Below are 17,542 nucleotides of genomic sequence, written 5' to 3' on the forward strand. Positions count from 1 at the left end.
GTTTAAAATTGTTGACTCCTTCTTTTTTTAAATTAGATCTCGTGTACAATACAGTATAGAGTACAAAATACTCGTATTAAACTGTCGCAATAATATTATCACAGAATATACTATATTAGAGAAGTCTATAATTTTCTGAATAATTTTAGGATTGTACTATAGTTGCTTAAAGCAGATATTTAATAATATAAAAGAATTTTACATGGTAATACAACTTTAAATAAAACAGACCATATGAAATAAATTATCATTTTAATAAAGCAGATCATGTAAAATAAACTATCATTTTTTAATAGACGAGCCCATATAAAATAAATCGACATTTATTTATTAGTGCCAAGAGTTTACTAGAACCATGAAAAGTTTTGCTGTAATATTGTATGTAAGTTGCAATTTTGCATTACTTATAAGTTATCTAGTATATATAAAGAAAATAAAACAATAAGGAGGGAGATAAATCGTAAAGATTTGGGAAACAAAGAGAAAGGAGGGTATTTCTTGTAATCGTTGCAATTGTACTTGCAATAAATCTTACAATTTTTTATTATGATTATTTGTGATTCCTTAAAAGTTAATAATGCAGTTGATCTGTCGTCTGTGGTACGATCATCGACGAGGTACAGGCCATAAAGAGATAAAGATAGAGTATGCGAGTCATATGTTACCGTGCAAGTGGATACTATATGGGAATAGAAAGAGAACGCTGTATAGGGGGTTCCTTCTGTGCATGCCAATCAGACACAGTGAACATAGATACCACTCAATGATTACATTTTTATTTACTATTTCTATACGAATGTGCATGTGTTATTAGACAAGAATATGAGAGGTTTGTATGCAACATTCTCTTTCCACTCTTATACCGCTTTCTCAGCTTGCTCACACACTCTATCTTTATATCTCTATGGTATGGACCCGTGGTATGTTTTACCTCGCTTTTCATTTGCCTGTCATTACACATAATGGCATAGACGATCGAAAAAGACTGGAAAAAGCGAACAGAAGAAAGATGAAAACAGGAATGAGTATAAAATCTCAATAATAATAATAACAACTTGCGCTTGCTTGTACCTTTCATTAATTCTTCATAAAATCAATGCTTTATTGCTAAACAAGATTAAACATAAACGATTAAATTTTATTATTCTCCGATAATGTGGATAAACGAAATAAAGGTAAAAATAAAAATGATTTTAATGAGATCATGTTTAAATAAGTTTGTATAAAGGATCTCAAAAATTGATAACATTTTATGTTGTAGCAGAAAATGTAAGTTGATGGATAACTTTTTAAATGATATACAATAGAATTTATCTCATACGAAAATCTAATTGTTATCGTCAAATCATAAAATATTCTAAAACGCAACGTAATGTATGCATATGTGTATATATTATATATACATGTGTGTATTTAACAAAATGTGTAACAAAAAAGGTTATATACATATTTCTAACACAAATTTTTCGCTTCTGTTACCTTCATGTTGTCTTTATCAACTTTGATAGTTAAACTTATAATTTCTAGACTCATTGCTTTAAATCGTAGAGGACATAACATAACGTCCGATTTTTTTTTAAACGTCCGCTCGGTATTTCAAAACATACGATTCGAAGCCTTTAAAGATGTAGGTTTATCTTATATACCCGTCTGTGGTTCCGTTCATCTGGCACCACCCGACGATAGCTGCAAGTACTAAATGATAACCGGTTCTCGACCGAGTTTTTCGTAACCTATAGGAGCAGAAGACTAAGATTAAGGGAAAGCATTGGCACTTTTGTGTGAGTCGACAAGGGAAAAAGTCGAAATTCCGAGATGGACGATGACAATGATCAGGAACATCTAATTGAGGACGATTACTACACGTTCCTAAATATCGCGAGAAACGTGAGTTACCGAATCATTTCGAATTACTGAAGCTGAAGATCAATTTCTCTATCTCCACGTGACATAGTATACCTTAGTGTCTGATGTAATCGAGCTTCCCTTAGGGATATATAATAAACAATATAAACTTCCACTTTAAGAAAATCATTCAAACGTACTATTACATTTCTATATTTTGCTAATCAATCATTTTCAAGGGAATAATAGGTTATTTTAGTCACTATTCTTATAGGCTGAATAGAGAAACATGTACTTCAGGATTGAATTTTCTTTAAGTTTTCTGTCATTAAAATTAAAAATTATTTTACAACATTTTATGTATGATATATTTGCTTACAGGCTACACAGGAGGAAATTAATTATGCGTACCGTACACAGAGCAAACTATATCATCCTGACAAGCATGTGGATCCTGTGCTCAAGAAAGAAGCTGAAGTATTGTTTAATCGTACTAAAGCAGCTTACAAAGGTTTATATAGAATAATATATTTTAATGTTTTATTATATTATATGCAAGTAAAATGCTTATTATAATACATATTATAGTCTTAAGTAATCCCCATCAAAGAGCTATTTACGACACTGTGGGGATTAAAGGACTGAAAACTGAAGGCTGGGAAATAGTAGAACGTACTAGAACACCTCAAGAAATCAGGGAAGAATATGAATATCTAGCGAGAGAAGCACAAGAGAGAAAATTACTGAGCCTCACGAATCCCACTACTAGTATCACAATGAATATCAACGCAACAGACCTTTTTAACAGATATGAGAAAGATCCTGAAGATAGGTAATGCACTGTAACCTTTAATTCAGATATATGTGCTATAAAATACATTGTATTTTAAAATGTAGCAGGGATGTACTTTCATGCATAGAAGTCAGTGGAATGTCGTTTACACAATCTATTGAAGCACCTCTTAGTTTACAAGATATTGTAACATTGTATGGTCAATTAAGCACAAGAAATGGTGTAGGATCTGGTTCTATAAACGTGTCAGCGAAGCGTTTGCTTTCGTCTAAAGGTTGGGTAGAATTAGAGGTCGGTGCTGGGAACGGGCCGATGATATCGTTCAAAGGTTTTCGTATGCTACCCCATAAAGTATTGTTCAACGGGGCAACGATACTGGAGTTCACTCCATTCGAAATTAAGGCTAGTCTTATAGGCAGTATGTTTGTCCACCTTATCCTACTTATTGATATCAACTGCTGAAAACATTATGTAATCTTTAAAAGAATTATATTAATTTCAGGACTCACAATGCAATTAGATACTCATATAATGGGTGACCTTACATATAATGCGGGTCCAGAAAGTTCCATGAGTACCAGTATCGTTAGAGATACAGCGAGGACTTATACATCGTTTTCCATTCACCTTGGTGTTCTACGATCATTCGTTAGTTTTAATTACATATATAAAATGCACGAGAAAGAGATGAAGCTACGTGGCAGCGTGAGGTTAATATCAGTCAACAAATTATTTTATTATCCATGATTGTATGTATTCTATATTTCTAAGTTGTGAACATTTTATTAATTACAGAGCTGGCACATTCGGACTGCTCGTAGAATACGGAGCGGAAAAAAAGGTTTCGCGACACACTAAATTATCCGCCATCGTGTCCGCAGGAGTGCCAACAGGAGTCATGCTAAAGCTTAAATTGAATCGTTCCTTTCAAACCTACGCGTTCCCTATTCATCTTAGTGATGAGGTTCTTCCAGCTACTATGTTCTACGCTACTGTAATCCCACTAATGACATGGGTCGTGCTGAAGAAGATTGTTATAGATCCTATGATAAAAAAACGACAAGAACGTGAAAAAGAAAAAGAGAAGGAGGTAAACAAGACGAGGATGATGGAAAAACAAAAAGAAGCAGAGAGCGCTACCAAATTAATGAAAGCCACTGTGAGTAGGATAAGAGCTACGGAAGAATCAAAGAAGGGATTGATTATCACGAAAGCTCTGTATGGAAGATTTGTCTACCCTCAGCAAGATCAGTACAACTCAGAGCAGCAGACTATACGTAGAGACGAAGTAATAGATGTAACTATCCCTTTACAATGTTTAGTAAAGGATTCAAAGTTAATCCTTCATGGTGCATCTAAGGTATGTTTTGTAAAATTAGTTAAAAATAATATATCTTTTCTTTTTCGTAAAAAATAAAATTATTGCATGTTCCTATATTGCAGAGTGAACTGCCAGGATTTTATGATCCATGTGTAGGAGAAGAGAAACAATTGTTAATACAATATCTATTTCGTAATCAAACACACGAATGCATAGTCAAAGATAATGCACCAGTCAGAATACCATTACCATGTAAAAACTAAACTAGATAATATATAATGATAACTATAATTTTTATAAATATTAACAAGAAAAATTGATCTGTTTCAGCGCATAAAGTGAACACAACATGACGTATGCGCCATCATAAGAAATCGAAGTAAAATCGCCGTGATTCATGGTGATAGTCTGTGCTGCTTCATTGAGTTCTTTTGACCGTTTTTAGATTAAACTTCCACAGATACCTTGAAGAAATTGAGTGTTCATCGATCATTCATACTACTTTATACGATAATTTTGTCCTCAAAGTAATCATTTGTATGATGTGTAAAGAAAACAATGAAAGAATCAGATTATTATTTTCACAGTTACTGTAAGAAAGAAAAAAATTGTGTTAGATACGACGACTGATTTATTCTCGTGTATAAGATCAAGGAGGGGAAAACTTAGTATGCCTTTATATGACTATAATAGAGATATTTTTCACACTAAAGAAAGTATTATTCGAAGAATCGACTATTAATAGAATTGTATCTTTGCTTCGTAATTCGTTAATATATGAAATATTTCCTTCATTAAACGCAGAATGTGTATAATATATACATCATCTTTTAGAAATTGTATTCTCTCATACATTTAATTTCTCGAAAATAGTAGTACTCTACGAATTAGTATGAAAAGTGTAATTGATAAATTATGTAAAATGATAATGTAGATCGCACATGCATAGTTCCTCCCCATATATTTAATCTAAGGAAGTAATAAATATGATTTAAATTTTAGTTGGAAACACATTTCAAATGAACGATTTATTTAAAACAGATATGTTACATATTATTTTTACATATTTACATTTAAATCAATACTTTCCAATGCATTTGTTGAAATATTAGACCAAAGTTGAGCCAACATAGTTATTTCCTTGTTCTTCTTATTAGTCTCTTCTAAAGATGTCCATGAATGATCATGTTCTAGTCTGTAGGAACCCTTGTAAGTCTGAACTGGTTCAGAATTTGATATAGCCCATTCCTGAAATATAAAATAGTTAGACTTTTCACATATATTTTTTAATTCTGGAATTATTTAAAAGCATAATTTATTTACTTCTGGACTAATCATGGATAAGTAAAGCTGACCAGTTTCTTTTTGGTACAAATGATACACATGACCAGGATGTTTTACAAAATTACAAGGAACATGATGTAATTTCATGTTCCAATCAGCTTCTATGAGAATATTTTCAGCCTGTTTCTTCAGGTACCTTATTTGGTCTACAATCACTTGCAATTTGCTGCAGGCATTTGCTTTAACAAAGTCGTCTGCTTTTTCTATTTCTGCTGCCAATGCAATTAAATCTTGTGGAGATATTTTACCCACAGCTTCTGGATCATTTAATAGAATACCTTGTGGTTGAATGTTACGCTCTACAAGAGCTACTGCTTACACATTAACAATAAAATTATTATTTTAAATAGTAGCAAAAGATTGATAAGATTCTATTTATACCTTTATTAAATAGATCTTTGGAGTCATCCATAGTAGTAGCTACTCTTTTCATGAGGAAGATAGTTTACAAACACATTTATCGAGAATTTTCTATAAAAATAAAAATTAACAGTAAAGAAGTAACGACAACATAATGAGGAGGTTATGATACATAATAATTCAAATAATCCGATAAGGTTTATTTCGTATGATTAAAACATTTAAACTTCCCAAATTCTGGGATTTTAACAAGTGTAACGGCAAGGTGTTTATAACACATGTTATTACATGTTCACATGGATTCGTTTGACATATAAATTAACCACGTACCTTTAAAATACATAAGAAAGACATATATAAGTCTCTTTCAAATCAAAGCTTTTCTTAAGTATGCAATATTGGACCTGTCGCCAATTGAAAACGGAATAAAATTTTGGGTTGCTTTTAAACATGTAGTAGCGCTGACAACGAAAGATGTCCCTGCGAGCAATTGTGAAATCTCCAAAGCGATCGAGGGAAACCGTGTAAACAGGGATTAAGTAGTTTTACATACAACAAATTTTAATACGTTTTAAATGATTTACAAAGAAAATGATAGAAAAGTTGTTATCGATAGATACGGTGAAACGAACTAAATACAAAATTTCAACGAAATTGAACGAAAGAAATCGTTATTTGTGTATAATGGAATCCTACCAAGTCTTAGGCTTTTAAATAATTATTGACTATAAGATTATTTATCAGACCAATAAATAATTTGCAATGGATTATGCAAGTGTAATCGACCAAGCTGTGAAACAGTTCTACGCGGAAGGAAATAACGACGTTCACTCATGGTTGCTCAAAGTTCAAACTTCTCCGGAAGCCTGGACTTTTGTTTGGGACCTTCTTCATTCCTCTAAGGTAATGGAATATATTACTTCAGCCATGGGATATTTGTATCTTATTGAAAATAATAGTTCTCATTTTTATCATAGTCAAGAGAAGCACAGTTTTATGCGGCTACCACGTTACATGCCAAAATTTCCAAACAATGGGATGAAGTGCCCAAGAGTGAATATCCTGTTCTACAGGAGCGTTTAATAAACTTTATGAAGCAGCCAAACATGCCAAAGGTTGTTCTGTCCAAACTTTGCCAAGCGGTAATATCTCCTATTTGAATTTATTTTATTTAATTTAACTTGTAGAGATAATAAAGTAACGAATTCCATGGTTTCAGTTAGCTGGATACGTAACAAATGTTAGTATAGTTACAGATAATGATAACAAAGATAAAAATGTTGTAGAGGAATTGACACGGATGTTGTCTTATGATTCTCCTCCTATGTTGGAACTGTTGTTACGCACGCTTTCTCTGTTACCTGTAGAGGTAAGATATGTACATAAATAGTTTTTATAGTGTTATATTATATATTATATTAACACGTTCAATAATGTAATCAGTTTGAAAGAAGACACAATGTAAGAAGAGCCAAATTACACAAATGTCTAATAAATAGCTGGTATAAGACAACCTGCCTGTTACAAGAAGTTTTTTCTGTGACAAATCTAAATTCTGAATACACTAATAATGATATGCACTTATTAGCTATGGAATGTGCATTATCCTGGCTTAAAGTTGGCCAACTTCCTCTTGAGGCAACAGGGCAAATATACCCCCATCTATTAACAGCTGCAGCATATTATGCACCAACCAGGTATGTGTATACATATTTCAAACATATTTTTTATAAATGAGACAAAATGATAAATAATCTTAAAGGACAATGCATGACGAAAATCCCAGAGGTTGGGAAGTAGTTCAAGAATGCTTAGATATGATAGTAACCCATAGTGAACTTGTAAAGAGACCACAAACATTGTGGGAATGGGCACATAGTTTGGTAACTATGGCAAGACAATACAGTGACAAATATTTTTGTGAAATTTTAACTGCAATTGGAGAGGTTCACAGTAGAACGTTTTTAAATGCTTTAGTGGAAGAAGGAAATGAAATGCAGAAATGGATAGTCGAAGGTTTAATTGAATTACTTTTACAATGTTCAGAACAAGAGGGAAGATATCCCACAAATGAAACTCGCAGTTCTATCCCATTTGGGTTCTGGTACGCTTTGCAGGATTATCTCCCCACTCTCGATCAACCTTACGAAAGTCGTGCTTTACTGATTCTGAAGCCCATTTACGCAAGATTAGCTCAAGCATTATTAAGAAAGTCGACGCTTCCCTTGACTCACAGCGAAGCAGGAGATGAAGATGAAAGAGAACTTTTTAGGTGTTACAGACAAGACGTGGCAGATGCTTTAGGTTATTGTTATAGAGTATTAGGACAAGATTTACTAGTGCTTCTTGGACAGAGATTAAGTCAGACGTTAAACAGTTCACAGAGGTGGACAGAAGTAGAGTCAACGTTGCACGCTTTTGAAGCTGTAGCAGATAGCGTTGGTATTGAGGAATCCCACTACATTCCCGCTTTAATGGATTTGGTTCTTAGTCATATCCCATATGACCATTATCCTGGAGAGGTACAACAAATTCTCTTGTATTAAAATGTTGCATAATTAAATTATATTTTGTAATTTTATATTTACTTACAAAAAAAGTAATATGTAGAAGCTTACTCTACTTCATCATAGATGGAATGCAAGATTTGATTCTATGTTTTTAGGTACTTGCATGTGCATGTTCAACAATGGGAGCATATGCAGAATGGATCGGAGAACATCCAGATCCTTGGCTAGAGAGAGTGCTTCGAATTGTAACCTTGGGTTTGACAAGAGGCTCAGTAACGGCACCTTTTGCTACTATGGCTTTGAAAGATTTAGCTAGAGAATGTGAACAGCAACTCACACCTTTTGCTCCATCTATTCTCAATACCATCGAACAAACTCTTCCAAACATTACTCCGGGATGTGCAGAAGGTTTACGAATGATGTATGTAGCTGGCAAGTTGCTAAATATCTTGCCCTCTGTTGACGAACAATTAGCTCATTTGGACGCTACACTAGGATTATGTATAATAAAAATTCGAGAATTACTGCAACAACCTTGGTTCATGGCTCGTGGTGCAGTAATGAATCAATTAAAAATGGCTACCATGTTCTTTTCTACATTAGAAGGATCTATTGGAAAGGCTGTATTAGATGGACTGTTACCGATATTCAGTCAAATCGTTGCTCATCCCGAATGGGGACAAGACAATTTCACACTAGAGGAGATGTATATCTGCGCCCAAAAGTCCCTAATGTCATTGTTGCATCCTGAGGAAGATGCTCGACCTCTACTTTCCATTCTGGCGAACTCATACAAGATTTGGCCTCATCCCGCAGCTTTAAATCTTCTTCGACAACTCATCCTATTATTTGGACGAGATCCGAATAACGTAATAGGTCCCGTTTTCGCGGACATAAGTTCTATTACGCTGAGTGGCGTCAGGGCCTGCAGATCCGTAAATGGAAATTTATCCGATTGGACAGAATTAATGGAAGCGTATCTTGGATTGTTGGCTCAAATTTGTAAAAAGAATACCAGGCTATTGTTACAGATTCCTGAACAAATTCCTGAAATGTTGCAATGTGGTAAGTTTTAGTTTATAACTGATATATTTTCGATTATTAAATCCGAAAATCTGTAATATCAAAATTTAAAAAATGCAGGAATCGACTGTTTAACGTTACCAGAATCAAGCACAGTTAAGGCGGCCGGACATTTCCTCACACATGCTATTATGCAAAGTCCGCACCCACAGACGTTCATTCAACCAATTGGTCAACAGTTAGTTTACGTAATTTTACAGTGCGTAGGTATGTAAATAGATAGCTGTTCTTTGAAAAATTTCAAATAACTATATAATAAAAATTCGTAATAATAGGGGGACAAGTACCACGAAGATACCTAGAAGCTCACGCGGAAGTTTTGTTGACATTGAATAAAATATGCATAGAATGGACAGCACAGTGGCTTCGTGTCGCCTTTGAAAAACATGGTGCCTTATTTAAATTTTCGCAAACACAAAAGGAGAATTTCATTAAAAATGTCCTCCGAGAACGAACGAATAAACGGATGTACGATTTATTACAAGATTTTAGCTTGCAAAATTTACCTTCTGCGACTAATTGGAATGTAATGACGCGCAAGCAATAAAAGCAAAAGGGAAGGTAACAAAAGTAATTAATCATACTCGATTGAGTAAATGCTATTATAATCTGTGTATTATATCTTTTACCGCGAATGGTAATGTTTATCTTTTACATAACAAGCAATTTTAAATAAAAATTATGCGTATATTTAAAAAGAATATGTAATGAGTGAAAGGAGAAGTAATAAACAGAAGTATATTACATAAGACATCGATTTTTTTTATTCATTGTCCATAATCAGTGCGTTTTAAAAGTTTACAAAGAAATCATTTCCATTTTTTAATAGAATCCATATACTGTAATCTACATAATACTCAATATCGACCTCCACACGACATAAAACATAAAATATTCATTTATCTTGTTGTTTCTAAATCACATTAAATCAATCTTACAAATTAACTTCTATGTTTCAACATCATTCGGATGTATAACATTCAACTCGATATGCTTACAAAAGAACGGAGAAAAAAGGAAACTACAAAATAAAAATGACTTACATTTGAAATGTCGATATGCTTACAAAATCGGAAAAAAGAAAATTCCAAAATAAAAGTTACTTATGATTGAGTATTACAAACATGCTAGTTCAATATCCTTGAAGATTCTTTTTCCATTTGCACACATGCACCTTGTTTTTGCTTGGAATTGTTTATTACACAATATCGGAAAGAAATGTAAAAGAGAGATAAGCGCGTCAAAATGTCTTTCGATTGTTTATCAAATGTTCTTCCTTTTTCTTTAATCTGAATTTTGATTTTTACTATGATTGGCTTCTTCAATTTGAGTTGATATGCAAAATTTCGCCGCAACTCGCGACTTTTTAGGCTTTATTAAGATCTGTGTATTTTGTACTTGATGTGAACTATTCTGCACTGGTTTCTGCTTCTCAAAGGTCGTGCTGACAGCTTCCACTTTTATCGTCTAGGAAGATTTAGTATAGGAATGAATATTTATAATTGTTTGAGAATCAATATTGTTTTAAAAAATATTGATAACAAACCTTCGCTGGCGATTCCTTTCCCTTTTGTTGTACTGTGGGTTGAGGTTTGTCTTTGGCACTTTGATTTGCACTGTCTTTGCTTACAGCCTGTTTGGCTGTGATGTGTCTGCTTTTCTTTTGTGCTTGTAAGGGTACGAAAGCTGTACACTTCTTTGTCTCTGCCTTTGGTTCCTTCTGATTATGAGTTCGTTCTACTTTTGGATGAATATGATGCTTATACTGATGTTTATTATGCTTGGGCTGTTCTTGAAGTCCAGGTACGCGATGATGGTCCTTTTGAACCCAATCAGGGAAAAGTTGAAGAAGTTTAGGGTCTGGAGGGTAATATGGTACTGGTGGTGGCCTTATATTCTGTGGCCAATTACTGTTCTGGGGATTAGAGTACCAATGTTGCGGGGGCGGTAAAGGTATCTTCATATTTGGCAATAAATTAGCTAATTTTAGTTCCTGTCAAAAAATCAACAAATAGAGTAAGAATAGAAAAAGTAGGAAGATATTCAAATAAAACTTCAAATTACTATATAAACTTTCTTTGCAGCACTTCCTGCTGCTTGTTCGTGATTCGCACAAGGATCTCCAACAAATATTCTTTTATCTGGTAAAAGAACATGTGCTTGGATTAAATTACTATCTCCAACACCAAAATAACTATATCGAGGCATTCCCACTCCACTGAGTTGATAGTAATTCAGTAATTGTGAGCAGTACCAAGTTGGCGCCTTGTCGTTCTGTCGAGCATGCTGGAATGGAACAATTCTTTTTTAATACCCCTATATTAAAGACTCGAAATAAATGCTTACATCAAACATTTGTTGCACTAAAGGTGGCGTGTCCAATGCCTTCTTTTCTTCTTGTGAGTTATTTAAACTTTTAGTTGTTTTAGATACTCTAGGTTGGACAGGTTCTTGAGAGTTTCCATCGGAAATTTTTAATACTGCTTTTAAGAAAGCACTAGGATCTTGTAGCTAAAATACCATGATTGGTAACAGTCTGTTAATAAAATGCTAAATACCGCACAGCTATACTTACTGAATTTTCGGCTTGTGGCACAGCTTTGATTAGCTCCTAGTAAATAAGTAATAACTTAAGATCTTTCTTAATTTCTTAAAAACAACTTAAAATATTTAAATTGTCAATTAAACTAACCTGTTTTTTATGCAATTCGTTCCATATTGCTTGGAACTCGGATGTCGGTTCTGCCATCAGCTTCTTCGGTACGTTTTGAGAAAGCTGTACGCTTTTTGCTATTGGTTTATGCGATTTCCGAACGTTCACAGTGTTCTGCGCGTTATACTGCTTGAATTTATAAGGCAGCTGATTCTTCGGGATTTCCTCTATATTCTTTTGTGTAGACCATGACTTTGGTGACATTGGTGCTTCCACCATTAAATGCTTTTCGTTCCTATATATAACATTGCTGGCATTTGTGCGCGATTGAGCGTTCTGATTGATAGCCATGATGTTCTTCCATTGCTCTGTGGATTCTATATTCATTTGCGTTCCTTTACCCTGCTCTATTCTCTGCCCATAACTGATATTTATAAAATCAAAGACTGATAAACGATACGCGCGGAATTCAGAAGATCCATTTATGCTAACTCCACCTACAGATAATGTCGAAGTAAATCAAATTGCTGAAAATCACCGCTTCAAGAAATAGAAATTATCCTTACCTATGATTGGTTTGTCGAACAAAACATCGTACATAGTGTCCAACGTATTTTCCATCTTTTGTATTCCAATTATAGTTCCCTTGTATCCAAGAGGTACTGTGAAATTATCTTTAATACTGCAAATTCTGTCCAATAGCTGAGTCTGCGTTTTTGGATCAGGTGGAAGGTTTTTTATACGCAAAGTAGGTGTATAAAGCAAATATGGTTGAACTTGCATGTCCACAATTTTTCCAATGCTATTTGGTGACTCGAGATACGCGTCCACTATTTCTTCAAGTTTTTCCATTATAGTATTCTCGATAATTTCCCTGCCACAGGCACGACTTTCTATTCCATGAAGTTGATCTTTCAACCATGCCACTGTATCAGTTAGTTCTTCAGAACTATAGTATTGAAATATCACGACTTAATGGTTGTCAACCTCACCAAAGATTGATTGTTAATGAAATTATTGATTACCCTTTAGTAAATAGATCATCTTCTTGAAAAATACATGTGGTTGGATTTTGAGCTAATCGCTCAAACAAAGTGGGGCACCTCAACATGTAGCTATGGATTAAGTCGAGAACTTTAGGACTGTAATACCATTGACCAAGTTCTACTTTTCTAGTGTAACCAGGTATCTAAAATTATACATACAATGATAAATCTATAAAAAAAAAATATATATATATATATGCACTTACCTCCGCGTTCTTTTTGTTGAACTTTAAATTAAATCCGATATTATATCTAACATCATCTTGCTGAAGTTCATTTGAGGATTGTTTTACGAAAATCGAGCCGGTAATTCTACTTAAAAGCAGAGAGCTTATACCCAACCTCTGCGAAGCTACGCTGCCGTGCATATATTGGGTTTGGAGATCTGCTTGAATCTGTTTGATCGCTTCAAACGACGGCTCTCGCATCGTTGTTACAGATACTTTTATTCTGCCCGAATTCTTACAGACCGCGGATTCATGTACCTAGTAGAAAAGGAATCACATCTTTGCTCTACGATGTATTACTCTATACATCTAATACTAATACGACTAATTACTCTATATGACGTACTTTTCCCATTGCTCCATAATATGGATGAGCCAACATGAAACATACAGTTCCTGGTTCAAAGATATCACTGACAGTCTTGTATAATTGTACATTATTACAATAGGTTGTGATATCTTTTACTATAGTCTGATAAGCATAACAAGTTGGCATTTCGGTCCAGTGCTTCTCGATGTTCACCTTCCCTTGAGCGTTAAAGATGTACTTTTTGCCTACCAATAGTCGTACATGAACTAAAAACTTCGTATCTCCGATATCCACTCCGAGATGGTCCTTATACCTACAAATAATGATTACTATAGAATTCAGAGCGTTAAATGACAAATTTTAGTTGACTTACATTTCTGTTACACGTTTCTTCCACACATTCCATTCTGTTTCATTGGTGTTGTCAAACTGATTAACCGAATTCATCTTCCTGCTCGATTCAGAAACACCGATTACCAAACCTTCCTTCAAGTGAGGCCAATTCACGTACACTGTTTTACCTAATAATTTCGAACCTATGGTTGTTAAGTCAATATTGGACTGTGGTTTTATGTGGAGAATCATACTTTCTCGGCGTGAATGTCTCTGGAATACCTTTACCTATAAGCAAGAATATGTCAATGAAATAAAGCAATATAGTTAAGAGTGTAGAGTAAAAAGATTGTAGATACAGTGACTCGCGAAAATATTCATACATTTGTCGATACCTTTTATGAATATATTATTTGTGTTGAAGGAAGCATTTTGAAATTTCGTTAACGCTGTAGTAACATTCATTTATTATGATTATATTTGTAAGATATAAGACCATTCTGAAAATTTATATGGAAGTTACAAAACATTTAGTACAAGTATATATTTTGCAAAGATCATAAAAATATTTAAACAATATTACATTATATTATAATAACAGTATTCATAGGACTATCTTTAACACTTATTACATGATTGAAATGGCTATTTATACTGTATATTAATTGTTTACTAAATATAAGTTTGCAGTAAATATCTTGCAACTTCTGTATATGTATATTTTCAGATATGGTTTAACTTTTGCTAATATAATGAGGCACGACTTCACTATAGTGCTAATGAAATTTCAAAATATTTTATATAATATGTACAATATGTACAACATAATAATAAGTGTATGAATACTTTTGTCAGCCACAGCAACTTACTTTGGCTTTTTCTAAACTCGCAGTATGTTTTATATATTGTAGAGTAGAAAAACCAGGATAATATACATCCAGCTTTACACCAGGAGACAAGCCCCGAACTAATTTTTCCCGAGGTACAGCAATGTCCTCACGATTAATTAGTTCAACTTTTGCGTGATTAATAATGTCAGGAAAATATTCAGGTGCCTTATAAGCACCTAAATTTTCTTCTGTATAAGTGAACAAACACATTGGACCATGCCTGTTTCTTGCCCGTTCTTCCGGAGTTATTTGTGGATAATGAGGCGCCATTGCTACAAAATTCCAATTAGTAATTTCAATTTATCGATAAACGAAAATGTACATATTTTTACACACCGTCTACTATATCTTTCTCATTTATGAATGGAATGAGTACTACAGCTTCCCATTCCTGCTCCTTGCCATTTAAATCTGTCTCAAAATTCGTCGGATAATATTTAATTATAGGAGATTGATCCTCGGTTAACAATGTTTGGAATGCTGGCGGTAATAAGTCTTTACTATAAGATGGCAACACAGCTAATAATTGTTCGAACGGTAAAAATGGTTCCCCTAAATCAAATTCCAATTTCAAGTCTTTAAAATCTTTTATATCCGAAATATAAGGTGCATAATGGTGTGGATAATACCACGACCAGCTGCAACAACCGTTATAGTAATAATTTAAATTCCATTGAATTGCTCTAACGTAACCCTCAGCTTGTGAACGTAAAAAATCTCTAAAACATCATTTAAGACACAATTAACAAACGTAAGAAGTTGAGTCATATAATCTCTGTTGATTACACTTACTCGTCTATATTTTCGTATTTTAGTTTATTTATATAATAATCCTTTTTGCATTGAACGAATTCCATAGTGTACATTTCACAATCTGATTTATCATCACCATATTCATCATCATCATACTTTCCTGTTGACTGCATTAGATTGCTGTTAAAGAGTAAATATTGTAAATATGATTATTTAAGTACAATTTAAGTAAATACCATATCCGCGGCAGATCTAAGTAAAGCATCGAATTCCTTATCTTGCATTTTCCTTGGAGAACGAGTCTCTTCAGTGCTTCCTGACCTTTTGTCATTGGAGTTCTCAGTTTCAGTTCTCCCTGTCTTACTTTCGAGATACTTTAGATCTGCGTAATACTCCGAAAATTGCAATGTGTCAAAACGACTAAGTCTTTCCATAAATTTTTCAAATCTATCTAATCGTAACGTTCCTGTTTCATTTATGTAACCTAAAATAAAATAGCTACTTTAAGAAACTCATGAAACATACCGTATTATATGCTTCCTCTGTTTTAGATTATCTAACCATCTAATGTAGGCATTACATCCATATATACTTGATACAATACAGATAATGCGCCGTGTACAATATGTAAATTTGGCAGATGTGGTATAAAATCATTTCCTATAAGAAATCCCATTAAAATCCAGTCGTCGATTATATTTTCCAAATTATATGGAAAAGGCAATTTTTCCTTTAATGAGGAAAATTCGTGATTTATATACTCTCTTAACAGAGATAAATGAAACAGACAAAATTTTGTCTCTTCTGGTGTTAAACAAACTTTTTTTTGTTTTTTACCAAATGTCACTTCTTCTCTCAGTAATGTAAAATGTACTTCATGTGTACATAAACCTAACATTATTAAATCTGCATCTAAACCATATAAACAATGTTTTGTATTTACATCATAATTTGCTTGTGTTTTCATATAACGTATATAGTCCATTATTTTGTGTTCTCCTTCTCCAGGAACCTGGGACCCACTGAATATGACTTTACACTTTTGCCAAAGTTTGTCAGTTGATATCTTATATGTAATAAAATACTTTAATTGTTCATCAAGTTTGGACATAAAAACCGTTCCTGGAGTTATACAGTTAGAATCAAATCTTTTTTCTTTGGGTAAAGTCGTACCCTTAATCTTTGCTTTATCTTCCTGAATCTTTGCATCTTTCGCATTCTTGAATCGTCTGCTTCTTTGTTGATTAATTTTCGCACGTGGTGCCACACCATCAACTGCTATAAAAAATAACTTCTGAGGCTGGATCATACGAAACAATACTTCTATGTAATGAAATATATTTTTGAATATGGTCTCTTCTGAAATACGGAATGTAATATCCATGTCATCCGGATGTGAGCAATCATGTATAATACCATTCACATCTAAATATAAATTATCAAATTCAGGTATCTGTAAATAATAGCATTATTTTACATTGATAGTACATCCAGAGATATATATTCATTTTATTTCATATATCATTTATGTGTATTTCAGTTAGAAAAATTAAAATTCGAAAAGTTTTAAATAACAAAAAAGCATAAAAATATAGAAGAACAGAAAAATATAGAAGGATGAATATTGTTGACGAGATTTTTTTTTAATTACTTGATAGTCCTTCAATTTTTCAGTAAGACAAGGATATCTTTCGCTTATATATCGAAAGAACTTCGGTATACCCATTTTTAATATAATGATCTTTTCTTACTGATTAGAAATGTTAATTTGAACTATGATGATAACACTTAACGATTTCTAACTTAAGAACTATTATACAAAAATTAAAAACTTCGACCATATAAGTTTATCAATTTTAATCATATTCCATAGACAATCAGTTTTGGGAAGATGCGAAACTCATTGGATTTAATTATAACATAGCTCATTGATGGCTATTATTTTCCCTAAAGTTTTAATATTTAATACATAAAAAAAGAATAAGAGATGATTATTGTATTATTTTTTAAACATTTATGAACTTCCTTATCGCGCTAAATTCAAAGTAATTTATTTACTCTGTACAAATTTATT

The 17,542-nt window shown here is 33.1% G+C and overlaps 4 protein-coding genes across 8 annotated transcripts; 2 read left to right on the forward strand and 2 right to left on the reverse strand.

Moving 5' to 3' along the window:
- The first annotated feature begins 1,630 nt into the window (after positions 1 to 1,630).
- Positions 1,631 to 4,972, forward strand: LOC100642273 (dnaJ homolog subfamily C member 11). Of its 2 annotated transcripts, none has more exons than XM_012319560.3 (8): positions 1,631 to 1,887; positions 2,227 to 2,356; positions 2,434 to 2,677; positions 2,746 to 3,056; positions 3,141 to 3,348; positions 3,434 to 3,998; positions 4,082 to 4,211; positions 4,290 to 4,972. In XM_012319560.3, exons 1-8 carry the CDS (start codon positions 1,816 to 1,818, stop codon positions 4,310 to 4,312), a joined length of 1,683 nt encoding a protein of 560 aa, XP_012174950.1. In that variant the 5' UTR covers positions 1,631 to 1,815; the 3' UTR covers positions 4,313 to 4,972. The 2 variants fall into 2 exon arrangements, with proteins under 2 accessions (XP_012174950.1, XP_003403111.1); XM_003403063.4 differs by having other exon boundaries at positions 1,634 to 1,887; positions 2,743 to 3,056.
- LOC100643351 (uncharacterized protein C1orf50 homolog) lies at positions 4,956 to 6,135 on the reverse strand. Of its 3 annotated transcripts, none has more exons than XM_048413369.1 (4): positions 5,994 to 6,135; positions 5,685 to 5,774; positions 5,283 to 5,560; positions 4,956 to 5,207 (listed from the first exon to the last, which is right to left on the reverse strand). In XM_048413369.1, the coding sequence occupies exons 2-4, from the start codon at positions 5,734 to 5,736 to the stop codon at positions 5,019 to 5,021; spliced, it is 519 nt and encodes a 172-aa protein (XP_048269326.1). In that variant the 5' UTR covers positions 5,737 to 5,774; positions 5,994 to 6,135; the 3' UTR covers positions 4,956 to 5,018. The 3 variants fall into 3 exon arrangements, with proteins under 3 accessions (XP_048269326.1, XP_012174949.1, XP_012174948.1); XM_012319559.3 differs by having other exon boundaries at positions 5,283 to 5,611; XM_012319558.3 differs by having other exon boundaries at positions 5,283 to 5,614.
- Positions 6,136 to 6,169: 34 nt separating this feature from the next.
- On the forward strand, positions 6,170 to 10,007 carry LOC100651063 (importin-13). Of its 2 annotated transcripts, none has more exons than XM_003403052.4 (8): positions 6,170 to 6,566; positions 6,641 to 6,805; positions 6,883 to 7,032; positions 7,107 to 7,360; positions 7,426 to 8,185; positions 8,329 to 9,238; positions 9,317 to 9,463; positions 9,532 to 10,007. In XM_003403052.4, the coding sequence occupies exons 1-8, from the start codon at positions 6,426 to 6,428 to the stop codon at positions 9,801 to 9,803; spliced, it is 2,799 nt and encodes a 932-aa protein (XP_003403100.1). In that variant the 5' UTR covers positions 6,170 to 6,425; the 3' UTR covers positions 9,804 to 10,007. The 2 variants fall into 2 exon arrangements, with proteins under 2 accessions (XP_003403100.1, XP_048269323.1); XM_048413366.1 differs by having other exon boundaries at positions 8,041 to 8,185.
- LOC100649909 (5'-3' exoribonuclease 1) lies at positions 9,998 to 17,340 on the reverse strand. The gene is made up of 17 exons (XM_003403042.4): positions 17,120 to 17,340; positions 16,030 to 16,921; positions 15,705 to 15,952; positions 15,508 to 15,635; positions 15,052 to 15,434; positions 14,695 to 14,987; positions 13,866 to 14,113; positions 13,529 to 13,805; positions 13,162 to 13,440; positions 12,935 to 13,098; positions 12,476 to 12,858; positions 11,949 to 12,406; positions 11,832 to 11,867; positions 11,603 to 11,767; positions 11,321 to 11,542; positions 10,803 to 11,249; positions 9,998 to 10,723 (listed from the first exon to the last, which is right to left on the reverse strand). Exons 1-17 carry the CDS (start codon positions 17,192 to 17,194, stop codon positions 10,541 to 10,543), a joined length of 4,881 nt encoding a protein of 1,626 aa, XP_003403090.3. The 5' UTR covers positions 17,195 to 17,340; the 3' UTR covers positions 9,998 to 10,540.
- Between the last annotated feature and the right edge of the window lie 202 nt (positions 17,341 to 17,542).

This window comes from Bombus terrestris, chromosome 16 (genome assembly GCF_910591885.1).
Source record: "Bombus terrestris chromosome 16, iyBomTerr1.2, whole genome shotgun sequence".
Classification (NCBI taxonomy): domain Eukaryota; kingdom Metazoa; phylum Arthropoda; class Insecta; order Hymenoptera; family Apidae; genus Bombus; species Bombus terrestris.